This window comes from Lynx rufus, unplaced genomic scaffold, assembly GCF_022079265.1.
Source record: "Lynx rufus isolate CCGP_SWC_20201006 ecotype Redwood Valley unplaced genomic scaffold, mLynRuf1.p SCAF_7, whole genome shotgun sequence".
NCBI classification, from domain to species: domain Eukaryota; kingdom Metazoa; phylum Chordata; class Mammalia; order Carnivora; family Felidae; genus Lynx; species Lynx rufus.
In genome coordinates this window covers 116,318,264-116,333,997 of record NW_025814889.1, presented here as the reverse complement: position 1 = coordinate 116,333,997, position 15,734 = coordinate 116,318,264, and the positions used below count along the sequence as shown (strand labels likewise).

The window sequence follows — 15,734 nt, the reverse complement described above, 5'->3', positions numbered from 1 at the left end:
GAATGGTGGTAGACAGTTAAACACTAGTCTTTAGGTCAGGATAGAGATTGGTGATGGAGATAGGACTTCATTGTCATTTTACCTAGTGTAGTATACAATGGAACTTAGTGAATTGTAGGTAAAAGGGTTAAGTGAATCTGATCTTCAGTTAAATGCCTAGCTTTGTTTCCCTGGAAACCAGATTTGATTGTAGCAACTACAGGAGTCCCCTCTTATCCACGGTTTTGCTTTCCATGGTTTCAGTCACCCCTGGTCACCCATGGGTTAGAAGCAGGTGATCTCCTGATGTATGGTCAGAAGGTCAGTAGTAGCCTAACACTATGTCACAATGCCTGCGTCATTTACTGCACTTCCTCTCATCAGAAAAGTGTTTTATCATCTCACATCACAAGAGGAAGGGTGAGAATGGTACAATAATATTTTGAGAGGAGGGAACTATATTCACATAACTTACTATATTACAGTTGTTCTATTTTACTATTAGTTATTGTTGTTAGTCTCTTACTGTGACTAATTTATAAATTAATCTTTATCCCAGGTGTGTAAATGTAGGAAAAAGCATAGTATTTATAAGAGTTGGTACTATCCACAGTTTCAGGCATGCACTGGGGATCTTAGAACTTAACCCCTGCAAACAAGGAGGGGGACTACTATATACTGCTAGACAAAATTGATCCTTGATTGGTACATTGCATCTGGATGAGAGCAATTATAAATGCCTGGTGACTTAGCTGTTTGAGCTTCCTTGTGTATTGCTGCTCTTAGATCTGGGATGTCCCTTGTGAGAATGGGAATCCTGAAGCTGCGCCTGTGGAGTTGTTGTTATTAGAGGTGTTAGTTTTTGTAGAGCATGAAGCCTTTAAGTCACGGCAGCTCCTGCACCTGATGTGGCTCTCCTCTCACTTGAGCCTAGGGAGTCCAAGAAAATGGGTCCTGAACAGCAGGGTGAGCAGCTGTCACCTGCACGAACTATCGCAAAGTCTCCCAATGAGAGGAACACCTGATATTGCCTACGGGGTGAGCTGTAGTTCTGTCCTCTTTCTGAGACGTCTGGTGCTGGAGATGGCCTGTGATAGTATATGAATCTGTAGGGTAGCTGCATAATCTCAACTAGAGAAGGATTCCCTCCTGAAGTGTCAAGTGTTTATCCTAGAAACAGGGAATTTCTTCAATAAACTTCTGTGGTTCACATACTGTTCCCTAATCTAGTGGGAACATTAGAAATCTTGTGGGAAAAAGAGTTCACTTTATCTCATCGCAAGGCCTTCATTTCTTTCACTGTCAGCAGCTAGTGAGGCTGTAGGGTCTACCAGTAGATAAACAAAAGGTGTATGTGCTGATGTGAATGTCTGGATAGGCAGTGGAGCTCCATGTACCTTGAAAATAAAAAACTGAATGCCTAGAACCTAGCACAGTACTCAGCTTACAAATCACTTATTCAACAAATGTTAAGCATCCCAGTATGTATCATGCACTGATAGATTTACACATTCACAGTGGTAAACAAAATAGATGGTCCTTGCTATCTTGGAGTTGATAGTCATTTAATGAATGCTAGCTGGTAGACTGTACTATAACTGAGTGTCTGTTATTTTTCTTTGTTACAGTACTTTTATTTTCTTAAAAAAATCTTTTTTTAATGTTTATTCATTTTTGAGAGAGAGAGAGACAGAAGAGCATGAGCAGGGGAGGGACAGAGAGAGAGGGAGACACAGAATTTGAAGCAGGCTCCCGGCTCTGAGCTGTCAGCACAGAGCCCAATGCAGGGCTTGAACCCACGAACCGTGAGATCATGACCTGAGCTGAAGTTGGATGCTCAACCGATTGAGCCACCCAGGTGCCCCTTATAATACGTTTATTTTCTTATGTAAGTTCTATTCTCTTATAGAATCAGCAGTGAGATTTTAATTTCTTTTTCAGGAGTTTATATGAGCTTAACCTGACTGAACAGAATACTCAAAGTATTTCAGTAGATCACAAATAGTCTTTTATGCCATTATACTCTGACACCATTTTGATTATCCTTAATTTTATCTCTGTAGCCACCAGCTATACAGTAATGCACCAAAGTCTTTATTTCCTTCCTTCTTCCTTCCTCCCTTCCATCCTTCCTTCATTTCCTTCCTTCCTTCCTATTTTGAGACAGAGAAAATCTTAAGCAGCTTCCACACTCAGCACGGAGCCATGGGGCTTGATCCCATGACCCTGAGATCGTGACCTGAGCTGAAATCAAGTGTGGAACACTCAACTGACTGAGCACCAGGTGCCCCCTTTATTTTCATTTTTATGCTTGTTAGCTTTTGCATAGAATTAGTGACAGATTGGGGTGCCTGGGTGGCTCAGTTGGTTGGGTGACTGACTTCTGCTCAGGTCATGATCTCACAGTTTGTGAGTTTGAGCCCCACATCGGGCTCTGTGCTGACAGCTCAGAACCTGGAACCTATTTTAGATTCTGTGTCTCCCCCTCTCTGTACCCCTCCCCTGCTCATGCTGTGTGTCTCTCTGTCTCTCAATAATAAATAAACGTTAAAAAAAATTAAAAACAAAAGAATTAGTGACAGATAAACCAAGAAAGTAGTTAGTATCTGTATAAAATTTGACAAAGGAAAATGTTGAGAGTAAAATGGTGGAAAATTTGGGCTCTTTTATGCATAATAGTATAAAATTACTGTTTCTACTTCTATCAAGAGTTTTTTGAAGTGTTGGAACCCTGAAATCCTTTAAATCAAGTTAAACAAATATGGCTTACCTAGATTTTTCTCTACTATGTGTATACTTTTTTCCCCACTTGGTGGCACCTTCTGTTCATTTCTAAGTAACATCTTTTTTCCCTCAATGTAGTACAGCCAGTCTCTCCTTGTATATTGATTTTTCTTATTAAGATTAATGGTTAAATTACTGAAGTAATACAATAAATACACTATTTTCCAAATAATAGTGTATGTTGAAAATTTCCTATTTTTAACAGAAAATTATTTTTGCCTTGAAGATTTTTCCATAGCCATAGCGTAATTAACACATGTTTTTACTCTTGTGAGGATCCCTTTTCCTTGTGGTCAGCTTTTTTTCAGTTAGCATATGATGTTCTAGATGCCTTTGTAGAAAAATAGGGTGCAAGTTAGGGAGACTGAGCGTGATAGGAATCAAAGTTGCTTCATAGGTTTAGGTTTGAGAGGTTGGATGGTGTCACCATTCACTGGGATGGGAAGACTGGGAGAAGAGTAGGATGGGGAGTGGAGGATTGCGGTCAGATTCTCTTTGGATATAGTAAATTTGAGATACCTATCAGAAATCCAAGAGAATAGATGTGTCAGGTGCCCAGCTGGTATATAAATCTGGAGTTTAGGACAGAGGTTGAGCTGGCAAAGAAAAATGAGAAGTACCTAGCAAGGTAAGAGGGAAGGCAAGAGAGACTAGTGTTTCAACAAAGATGAGAAGGCTAGCTGAATTGATTGATGCTGAGAGATTCCTTGAGATAAGTAAGGACAGAGAAGCATCCATTTGATTTGGCAGTATGAAGTTCATTGAGTCTAAATGGAATCTGTTCTTAAGAATGTGAGAGACCAGAAAAGTTTAAAGAATCTGGCAGGGGCCAGGGATAATCTACATAACCCCTGAGAGACAACTGTCGACATTTGGCATATTTCCTTTAGTCCTTTTAAATAATTTTTTATGTCATTGTTGTGTCCATAATCATATTCAGTTTTTTTTTCTCTTAATATTATAAGCAAATTTCCAGGTTATTAAAACAATCAGTACAATTACTGTTAATTTTTTTCTAATTATAAAAATGTGTAATTGTTATAGAAAACTTGGAAAACCCAGAGATACATGCAGTGGAAATAAAAATAAACTCCTTGGCCTAGAAATAAACACTGTTAACATTTCTTTTTTTTTTTCATTTTCTTTTTTTTTTTTAATGTTTATTTATTTTTGACAGAGAGAGATACAGAGCATGAACGGGGGAGGGGCAGAGAAAGAGGGAGACACAGAATCCAAAGCAGGCTCCAGGCTCTGAGCTGTCAGCACAGAGCTCAACACGGGGCTCGAACCCATGAGCCATGAGATCATGACCTGAGCTGAAGTCAGACGTTTAACTCACTGAGCCACCCAGGCACCCCTGAGGATCTGCATTTAAAGAGAAGGAATATTTCAAATGGATCACAGTGTGGAGAACAGATTACGATTTGTTGATCATACCCTCTTTAGAAGAAGGTTTGTGATTATAAATAACTATATATAGATATGTGTGTGTAACAGTATTTTGTTTGCTGGCCTCCTTTTCTCACTTAATAAATCACAAACATTTTCCCCATTTCACTAAATATCCTGCTTGTCAGTTTGAGATTTTTAGCGTCTAAGGGGCTTTTGATGTATAAAGATCAATGGAAATTTGGATTTAAAATGAATATACTGTTTATTACAGCTGCAATCTATTATCATTTTTTATTTTAGTTCCAGTATAGTTAGCATACGGTGAACTGTTAGTTTCAGGGGTACAGTACAGTGATTCAGCTCCTCTCTGCACCAGCCTGTGCTCATCACAAATGCACTCGTTAATCCTCATCACCTGTTCAACACATCCCCCGACCAACTCCCCTCTGGTAACCATCCGATTGTTCTCTGTAATTAAGAGTTACAGCTGCAATTTTTAAAACCTACTTGTTCTTCAGCCTTGAGGTCCAATTTATAAATAGGATAACAAGATTAGTAAATTGAACATTTTTGCATAAAAATAAAGAACAATTATTTTCTCTTGTTTGATAAACTCAAATGGAAAGGATTAAAATCTCCTAAACAATTATCTCCTTTTTCCAGTTTAGTTAATTACATTCCTTTCAACATTTTAGGTCACAATTATAAATGTAGGATATATATTTTTTCAATATCTTCAAATGCCCAACGTAGATAGATGAACAGACCTATCAAGCAAAATGTTCTTAAGCCCTTAAATGACTCATGTTTAATCATGCTAGAAACTTAAGGGTCGTCCTCACAGGTCTTTTTTCTCTAATATCCAGTCAGTCAGCAGGTTCCATGTGATTACTTTGTGAATATGTCCCACATCTGATCACTACTTCTGTCATTATTGCCCTGGTCCAAACCACAGTTAACTCTTGCTGGAAACTTCTACCACAACCTTCCAACTGGTCTGATTACATTCTTGCAGCGCACTAGTATTCTCCACATACTCAGTGATTGGAGTGGTTATTTTACAAATCCCTGCTCAGAACTCTACATTAGTTTCCTGTCATGATGACAGTGAAAACCCCAACTCCTTACAAGGCCTCGTGTGCTGTTGGCCCTGCCAGGCTCTGCATACACTGTCCTGTTCACTGCCCTGCCAACTCTTGACGTAGCCACTTTGTCCTCACTTTCCCTTGAATGGTGAGCGTACCCACCTCAGTCGCTCTGTACCAGCTGTTTTCCCAGATGCAACATGGGTCACACCTTTACCTTATACAAGTGCGTCCTCTGGTGGCTCCTCAGTCTACCCTATCCAGAAGAGCCCTTTCCTTTCACACTATGTCCTCTTCCCCTGCTCTAGTGTTTCCTTGGTAGCACTTATCTCTGCCTGGTGTTTTGTTATAGAGTATTTAATTTATTGTTTCCCCAGCTACCATGCTTCTTGATCATAGCAACTTTGTTCACTGCTGTGTCGCTAATGCCTAAAATGGTGTTTAACACATAGTGGATGCTCAATAAATATTTGTTGAATGAGGGGTGCCTGGCTGGCTGATTCGGTTAAGTGTTCAACTTTGGCTCAGGTCATGATCTCACAGTTTGTGGGTTCAAGCCCCGCGTCAGGCTCTGTGCTAACATCTCAGACTCTGGAGCCTGGTTGAAATTCTGTGTCTCCCTCTTTCTCTGCTCCTCCCCTGCCGGCACTCTGTCTCTGTCTCTCTCTGTCTCCCAAAAATAAATAAAAACATTTCAAGAATTAAAAAAAAAATTGTTGAATGAATGTAGATATACTGTCTTACTTGAAACAACCTTTGTTTTTTGTTTTTTTTTTTTTTTAAAGTACATTTCACACCCAGCGCAGAGCCCAATGCAGGGCTTGAACTCATGACCCTGTTATCAAGACCTGAGCTGCGATCAAGGGTTGGACACTTAACCAGCTGAGCCACCCAGACGCCCCTAATTTTGTAATTTGAATACAGTAATTGTCTTTGCTTCTTCTAGTTGATCCAGAAATGCTATGTCTGTCACTTCTTTTACAACTTGTATTTGAATTTGAAGGTAGATTTACATATGAATTCTATTCTGACTTTAACCTGTCTTTGCATGAGCCTGCAGGTGATTAGGGGAGAGGCAGAGTTAAAGGGAGAGAGAATCCCAAGTAGGCTGTTGCACTGTAAGTGTGGAGCCTGATGCAGGGCTCGAACTCACAAACCATGAGATCATGATCTGAGCCAAAAATCAAGAGACAGACACTTAACCAACTGAGCCACCCAGGTGCCCCAACCTGTCCTTTCTAATACCTTTTCCCACTGAATCATTTGTTTTGTTATAGTCTTTTAAAAATATTCCCCTGAATAAGTTGCCAGCTATCAGCAGCAGAGGATGTCTTCCTTTGGGTACATCTGCTTAATCCAGCCTCTTTCGGGTCAGGGGTGTTGTGTAAAATACTACTTGACCTGAACCAAAATGAGTGTTATTCAGTACACTGTGCTGCGAGATTCTTTTCAAAACAGATCCTTCCTAGTGTTTTATTTTCTGCTCCAGAAAATCAGAATATTAAGCCACTATGCTCTAAGAACTGCAGACTGCCTGCTGAGGTAGATTTTCCTGTGTTACAGAATGTTACTCTATAACATTTCTCTGTCAAAGTGTATTAATTATATGCAGAAGACAAGATTTTGATTTTTTTTTTTTCAACGTTTATTTTTGGGACAGAGAGAGACAGAGCATGAACGGGGGAGGGGCAGAGAGAGAGGGAGACACAGAATCGGAAACAGGCTCCAGGCTCTGAGCCATCAGCCCAGAGCCCGACGCGGGGCTCGAACTCACGGACCGCAAGATCGTGACCTGGCTGAAGTCGGACGCTTAACCGACTGCGCCACCCAGGCGCCCCAAGATTTTGATTTTTAAAATTCAGCTTTTGTTGAATACATTTCACTTACTATTCAGTGCTTCATTTAAGGTCAATTCTCACTTTTTTTTAATTTAATTTATTTTTTTAATTTACATCCAAGTTATCATATAGTGCAACAATGATTTCAGGAAGAGATTCCTTAATGCCACTTACCCATTTAGCCCATCCCCCTCCCACAACCCCTCCAATAACCCTCTGTTTGTTCTCAGTATTTAAGACTCTCTTATGTTTTGTACCCCTCCCTGTTTTTATATTATTTTTGCCTCCCTTCCCTTACGTTCATCTGTTTTGTATCTTAAAGTCCTCATATGAGTGAAGTCATATGATATTTATCTTTCTCTAATTTTGCTTAGCGTAATACCCTCTAGTTCCATCCACATAGTTAGTTGCAAATGGCAAGATTTCATTCTTTTTGATTGCCGAATAATACTCCATTGTGTGTGTGTGTGTGTGTGTGTGTGTGTGTGTGTGTGTGTATACCACATCTTCTTTATCCATTTATCCATCGATGGACATGTGGGCTCTTCCCATACTTTGGCTATTGTTGATAGTGCTGCTGTAAACATTGGGGTGCATGTGTCCCTTCGAAACAGCATACCTGTGTCCCTTGGATAAATACCTGGTAGTGCAATTGCTGGGTCATAGGGTAGTTCTATTTTTAATTGTTTGAGGAACCTCTGTACTGTTTTCCAGAGTGGCTGCACCAGTTTGCATTCCCACCAACAATGCAAAAGAGATCTTTCTCCGCATCCTCGCCAACATCTGTCATTGCCTGAGTTGTTAATGTTAGCCCTTCTGACAGGTGTGAGGTGGTATCTCATTGTGTTTTTGATTTGTATTTCCCTGGTGATGAGTGATGTGGAGCATTTTTCATGTGTCGGTTGGCCATCTGGATGTCTTTGGAGAAGTGTCTATTCATGTCTTTTGCCCATTTCTTCACTGCATTATTTGTGTTTTGGGTGTTGAGTTGGATAAGTTCTTTATAGATTTTAGATACTAAGCCTTTATCTGATATGTCGTTTGCAACTATCTTCTCCCATTCCGTCGGTTGCCTTTTAGTTTTGCTGATTGTTTCCTTCACTGTGCAGAAGCTTTTTATTTTGATGAGGTCCCAGTACTTCATTTTTGCTTTTGTTTCCCTTGCCTCCAGAGACGTGTTGAGTAAGAAGTTGCTGCGGCCAAGATCAAAGAGGTTTTTGCCTGCTTTCTCCTCGAGGATTTTGATGGCTTCCTGTCTTACATTGAGGTCTTTAATCCATTTTGAGTTTATTTTTGTGTATGGTGTAAGAAAGTGGTCCAGATTCATTTTTCTGTATGTTCCTGTCCAGTTTTCCCAGCGTCACTTGCTGAAGAGACTGTCTTTTTCCATTGGGTATTCTTTCCTGCTTTGTCAAAGATTAGCTGGCCATACATTTGTGGGTCCATTTCTGAGTTCTCTATTCTGTTCCAATGATCTGAGTGTCTGTTTTTGTGCCAGTTCTATACCATCTTGATGATTACAGCTTTGTAGTATAGCTTGAATTACGGGATTGTGATGCCTCCTGCTTTGGTTTTGTTTTTCAAGATTGCTTTGACTATTTGGGGTCTTTTCTGGTTCCATACAAATTTTAGGATTGTTCTAGCTCTGTGAAGAATGCTGGTGTTATTTTGATAGGGATTGCATTGAATATGTAGATTGCTTTGGGTAGTATCAACATTTTAACAATATTTGTTCTTCCTATCCAGGAGCATGGAATCTTTTTTCCATTTTTTTTGTGTCTTATTCAATTTCTTTCATAAGCTTTCAGTAGTTTTCAGTGTATAGATTTTTCACCTTCCTGGTTTGATTTATTCCTAGGTATTTTATGGTTTTTGGTGATTCTAACATTTTTCAAAGATGAGTTGTTGGCAATTTTCATAGCTGGAAATAAGGAAATAAACTACCTATTAGTCTTGGGGCAGAAGGAACTGCTCTTAGTTTCAGTTTCCAGAATAAATCTTTATTGTGTTCAAAGTTTGTCAGTGTATATAGTACATGCTAGAGATAGTCTCATGTAGAAAATTTGAGGTTTCTAGATTAAAAGTTCATTATTCATTATTTGAACTTTTCCCATGTAATTTCAGTGAATGACTTTGCATGATGGAGTTGGCTTAGAAAAAAATTCCATTAGGATAGACTGAGAGAAAGTCTGTCTGCCACTGAAACATCTGGGAATACTTTAGATTGAGTGATTAAAAAAAATTTTTTTTAATGTTTATTATTTTTGAGGGGGAGAGAGAGACAAAGTGCGAGTGGGAAGGAGCAGAGAGAGAGAAGGGGACACAGAATGTGAAGCAGGCTCCAGGCTCTGAGCTGTCATCACAGACCTGGACATGGAGCTTGAATCCACGAAACGTGAGATCATAACCTGAGCTGAAGTTGGATGTTTAACCGACTGAGCCACCCAAGTGCCCCTAGATTGAGTGATTTTTTAACAAAAGAAATGGTGGCTTAAGTGGTATGAAATGGAGTTAGATTAGAAATGGACAGGACCTATTTATGGTCTCAAAATAAATGACAAATGACTTGGGGAAGATTTTAAAACTGCCTCTAATTGGTCTGAATTAGAAGAAGGATTTTTCTTTTTAATAGCTTAATTTCGTCTTATAAAGTAGTACATGTTCATTATAGGAAATTCAGAAAGTAACAAAGGAAACAAAAATAACCTATTATCCTATCACACAGACAAACCATTCATACAGACAAATCACTGTTAACATTTTGACATTTTTTTTTTAATTTTTTTTTTCAACGTTTATTTATTTTTGGGACAGAGAGAGACAGAGCATGAACAGGGGAGGGGCAGAGAGAGAGGGAGACACAGAATCGGAAACAGGCTCCAGGCTCTGAGCCATCAGCCCAGAGCCTGACGCGGGGCTCGAACTCACGGACCGCGAGATCGTGACCTGGCTGAAGTCGGACGCTTAACCGACTGCGCCACCCAGGCGCCCCTTGACATATTTTTTAAAGTATTTATTTTGAGAGACAGAGTGAGTGAGCATGAGTGGGGGAGGGGCAGAGAGAGAGAGAGGGAAAGAGAGAATCCCAAGCAGGCTCCACATTGTCAGCACAGAGCCTGACACAGGGTTCAAGCTCATGAACCATGAGATCATGACCTGAGTTGAAATCAAGAGTTGGAGCTTAACCAACTGAGCCACCCAGGCACCTCAACATTTTGATATATATTCTTCTGATCTCTTTTTCTATTCATACTAATCCTTTTGTTTTTGTTTTTAATGTTAAGTAGGCCTTTTGAAGAGGTAGCCTGGGTTTAAATTCTAGCTCTACTACCTTGGGCAAGTTTTTAATAATGTACCCCAGTTTCCTCATTAATTAAATTGGGATAATAATATCTATCTCATAGAGTTGTTATAAGGATTAAAGGAGTTAATATTTGTAAAGTATTTAGACGGGCGCCTGGGTGGCTCAGTCGGTTGAGCGGCCGACTTTGGCTCAGGTCATGATCTCACGGTCCGTGAGTTCGGGCCCCGTGTCAGGCTCTGTGCTGACAGCTCAGAACCTGGAGCCTGTTTCAGATTCTATGTCTCCCTCTCTCTGACCCTCCCCTGTTCATGCTCTGTCTCTCCCTGTCTCAAAAATAAATAAAACGTTAAAAAAAAAAAGTATTTAGAATGGTATCCATGACTTATAAATGCTATGTAAATACTGTTAAATAAATTAAGTGAATGATCTGCCATTTAAACTTAACATATGGTGAACATTTTCTCAAAGTCATAAAATATTCTCTGTAATACAATTTTTAATAATGTTTTAGTCTTCTGTCATGTATATGTCATGAATTATTTTAAAAAAATTTTTTTTTGTGTTTATTCATTTTTGAAAGAGAGAGAGAGACAGAGCACAAGTAGGGGTGGGGCTGAGAGAGAGGGTGATACAGAATCCGAAGCAGGCTCCAGGCTCTAGCTGTCAGCACAGAACCCGATGCAGGGCTCGAACTCAGGAACTGTGAGATCGTGACCTGAGCCGAAGTTGGATGCTCAACTGACTGAGCCACCCAGGCGCCCCTATGTCATGAATTATTTAAGTATTCCGTTTCATTCTTGGTTTTATTCTTTCCATTTTTTTCACTAATATAAATAAAGCTGTGGTCAGTGACCTTGTTCCTAAACATTTACCCACACGTCTCCATTTCCTTAAGGCACATTTCTGTGGATAAAATTGTTGCATCCATGAATGAACATGTTTTGAAAGTGTTCGGTACTTCTTGCCAAATTGCCCTCGATTTATATTCTTAGTGTATATACATTCAGTTGTATGTGAGTGTTAGTCTCTATAATTTCACCAGTGTTGGGTATTATTACTTTTTAAAATCTTTGCCAGTTCAGCAAATAAAAATATAACTATATCTGACTTTATTTTGCATTGCCTTGATTGAGCTAGCTTTTTGTGTTTGCCATTTTTACTTTTTTCTTTTATGATTCATCCTTTAATGGCTTTCGTCCATTTTTCCTTTGGACATTTGACTTTTTCTTTCTGATTTGTAATGATAGGTGAACTACTTTTCTGTATATGACAAATATTTCCCCATTTGTTTTATCCTTTAACCTTGTTTGACATAGACATTTCAGTTTTTATGTAGTAGAATTAACACTTTTTCTTTATGCCTTTTTGCTTTTAATGTTAATCTTAGAAATGGTTCTTCACATTCTATAAATACCAATATTTTATGAATATAAATATTCACTCATGTTGTATCTGAGCATTATTAATCTGTCTGGAATCTATTTTGATGTATGCCTAGGGAAATCTAACTTGATTTCTTTTCAACAAAATTCATTATTCTAGCATAATTTGTTGAAAAATATTTAGTTGCCCCAATAATTTGAAATGCCAGCCTTGCCTTATATATACTTTAGTCTGTTTGGAGAATTTTATTCCATATTATTGTTCTTTTTTACCAGTTTTTATACCATTCTAATGTTTGCAAACTTTAATGTCTGATAATGCCAATCTTCCTGATTGTTAGGGGTTTTCAAAATTTTCTTGGGTAGGCTTTCAGCTGATCCATAGAAATATAATTGTCAAACCCCGTTGGGATTTTGATTCAGCTTGCATTTAGAAATAACAGTTACTGAGCCAACAAGGTTTGAGTTGGCTATCTTGTGATGAACTATTTTTGTCTTGTAAATGTTAGATTTATCATTCCCATCCTGGGGTTATTTAGATAGCTCTCAGGATTTTGGCAGATACTTAGATGCTATCATAATCCTAACCCTATTTCATCTCTTGATTGTAATTTAAGTCTCTTGACCAAAAGGTTCTCTTCAACCATTGAGAAGCTGTGTTCAAGCCTCAGCTTGGTGGCATATGTGCTTTGGGACCTTGGGAAAGTCATTTCAATTCTGTTTACTCAGTTTTGAAATATGAGATACTTAGATTAGTATGAAGTAAGTAACTGAATGGTATGTGTGGATATGCTTCATAAACTAAAGTGGGAGAGAATACTAGTTTTAGTATGATGAACATTTTTACCTCAAAAAACAATCATGGTTTTCTTTAGTCTTTCATATCCATTAAAAAAAAAACATTATTTAATGCCTGGGTGGCTTAGTCAGTTGAGTGTCTGACTCTTGATTTTGGCTCAGGTCATGATCTCACGTTTCAGGAGTTCGAGCCTCACGTCTGGCTCTGTGCTGACAGCACAGAGTCTGCTTAGGATTCTCTCTGTCTCTCCCCCTCTCCCTCACTTGTGTGCTCTCTCTCTTTCTCTAAAAAATGAATGCATGAACAAACAAATACTAAAAAAAATTTAATGACCCAGCTGAAAATCTGCTTTGCAAAAACTGTTTGGTGTGGAAATGTAGAAGGTATGATTTATTTAGCCTTTATTTAATAATACTATACCAACAACAACAGAAAGGTTACATCAATCTAGCAGATTATAAACATTTCTTGTTTCTTATAGCTCTTTATACTGCCATCATGAGAATAAATTGTTGCTCACTCATTCCTTGATTCTTGCCTGTAGCCTTGCTGGATAAACATTTTCAGATTTTATGTATTGTGGTAAAAATATTTTTTAGTTTTCTTGAGCATTTTCTATTTCTCCCTGAGATCTTCAGTCCCTCATTTAAGTAACTGGATAGACATATATCAGATTTGGACTCTGTTTTCTTAAATATCATTTTAACCTTCAAGAGTCTTGACAGCAATTATTTAAATAAAATTTTTCTGTTATTTTGTTCACATAAATTAGTTACTTAAGCTGCCTCAACAAGGTAAAAGTTAAATATTTCTGTTGTGCCTTAAGCTTACATAAAGCCCCTTGACAAGTATCAGCCTTAGTTTTGACAACTAATCCCTCCTTTGAGTGGCTAGTAGAGCCTGTCTCACTGCCTGCCAGCATCTCAGTTGGGGCTCATGTTCATAGTCGCAGTTTACTGGTCCACGTCATTTTCCCTAATCCCCAGTTTCTGTTGGAGGATGTGAGAGAGACACCAACCCAGTGTGTACAGATGTCTTCATTCTTTATTGTGTTAGCTGATCATGATACAATGTCTTTAGACACAAATATAGCAATAGTAATAATAATTTATCTCCTCTCTTTTTGGTTTTAGCCAAAACCTAGCTATATCTATCAATTACTACTAACAGATATTCTTAAACATAAGTAGCGTCATAAACTTTTCTCATTAATGTAGTCTTATTTTACTGAAACCTCCTCTACTTGTCCTTTTCTCTATAGCTAGGAAATCCCCCCTCCCTTTTTTTTTTCTTGGAGCTGCCTTTCTCTGCCTGTTCCCTCCCCTCATTCCCTTTTCCCATAACATCATCCTTTCTTGTGAGCTTCCAGCCTTGGGGAATCTGGTACGAATCCTCTTTCCACTTCCTGTCCCATATAAACTCAGTGTGGCTTCCTGCTCAGTTCTTCTATTTGTCCCTTGGACTTTGATCCCTCCTTTTTCTGCCCTTAGCGACAGCTTCACTGTCTTTTTCCTTTCTACTCCATGCACCCAGCTTCCTTTAAAATTAAATTGTTAAACACTTAAAAACTGAAATACTTGTGAACTTTAGGCTGTGATTTAATGTTTTTAATATAACAAATTGTATGTACTGTAGTATTCATCTGAAGCTTGAATTTAAGGTGCTTGCAGAGATCTCTTCTTCAGCAAGAGCCTCTCAGTTTTAAATTAGAGCTTCATCAGCCAGAACAGCCTGAGCATACCGAAACTCCAGATCAGCCTCTAGCATCTAATAGCAGTGCTGTATTTCATCAATTCTGAAATACATTTTTACCTCTAAAATTAGGGTACATATTATAATCAATAGTATCATGAGTTAACTGGCAGCATGTTTTTGTTAGAGATAACATATATAATGGTGTATATTTGAAAATTGATAGTGTCGTAGATACGATGAAATATAGTAACAATAAAAGCAATAGCTAACATCTTTTGAGTACCTACTGTGCACAAGAATTTTTCTAGGGGCTTTAGTGTATTATCTCATTTCATCCTTATGCCATCTTTCAGAAGTCAGGATGCTCAGTTGAGAAAGCTAAGGCATAGAAGTGCAGCTAGTAAGTGAGGGAGCTGAGATTTGAGCTCAAGCCACAGAATAGCCCCAGAGCTGCCCGCTTAGCTCGCCTGCCACCACACCATCCTGCCTCTTCATAACTGTCTTTCTTTTCCTCTTTAAGGCATCGTTGGCTTCACTCTATGACTGATGATCCTCCAACAACAAAACCACCTACCGCTCGTAAATTCATTTGGACAAACCATAAGTTCAATGTGAGTGGCACTCCAGAACAATATGTACCTTATTCTACCACTAGAAAGAAGATTCAAGAGTGGGTCCCACCTTCAACACCTTACAAGTAAAGACGATGGAAAATAATTTAAACATGTATAATATGGGGCTCTTCATGTAATTGCACTTTTACTGATTAAAATTGTTTGATTAAGCAATGTCTTTTATGCCTTTTTGCCCTTACCTTTGTCATTCATGAACTGCAAAATAGAAGCTTACAAACATGTGTAATCGAAGTAGACCTCTGTTGGGGTGTATTACCCCCTTGCTGCCGCGGGCATGGCTGTGCTTCAGGACATTGCCTCACATAGTTGACCGACGGGAAGGCCTAAAGCTGAGCTGAGTCCAACAGACTTTATTGTGGGAATCTGAAACATGGTGGGACACAGGCTGAGTCACCAGAGCTGAATGGCTTTGATGGTAGCTCTCTAAGGGGAAGGTTATCAGGGATTTCCTATTTCCTGAGTTTTGGTTCTTTCACTGTTTATTTGGACCTGTGAACTATCACAGGATCCATTCCAATATATTCTGATTTCCTTAAGCTAACTGGCATCATTGATTTTCTTGTTGTTTGCACATAAAAGAACTTTAGCTAATATCCAGATTGGTTCCAGAGAATGGGCTGTAGACAAAAGACCTTCAGGGAAATGTGGAATCTTCGGAATTGGTCGTATCTGGGTACTAGGAAAGGCAGTGCAACACCCTTCTGTATTCTGGATGCAAAGCTAGCAGCTTCGGTGATCAGACAGCCTATCAGATTATTGCCTTTAGTCACCAGTTTCCATGAGCTCCCTAAGAAGGCCTTTGGATATTGGTTAGCAGCCACCATGGAACAATTTAACAGTG

The 15,734-nt window shown here is 38.8% G+C and overlaps 1 protein-coding gene across 1 annotated transcript in view; it reads left to right on the top strand.

Annotated features, from left to right (window-relative positions):
• NDUFA12 (NADH:ubiquinone oxidoreductase subunit A12) overlaps positions 1-15,046 on the top strand; it is a 29,813-nt gene extending 14,767 nt beyond the window's left edge. Inside the window, exon 4 of the mRNA XM_047067028.1 lies at positions 14,779-15,046. Within this exon, the coding sequence (XP_046922984.1) occupies positions 14,779-14,959 (181 nt within the window). The 3' untranslated portion in view covers positions 14,960-15,046. The remainder of the gene's footprint in view (positions 1-14,778) is intronic.
• The last annotated feature ends 688 nt before the right edge of the window (positions 15,047-15,734 follow it).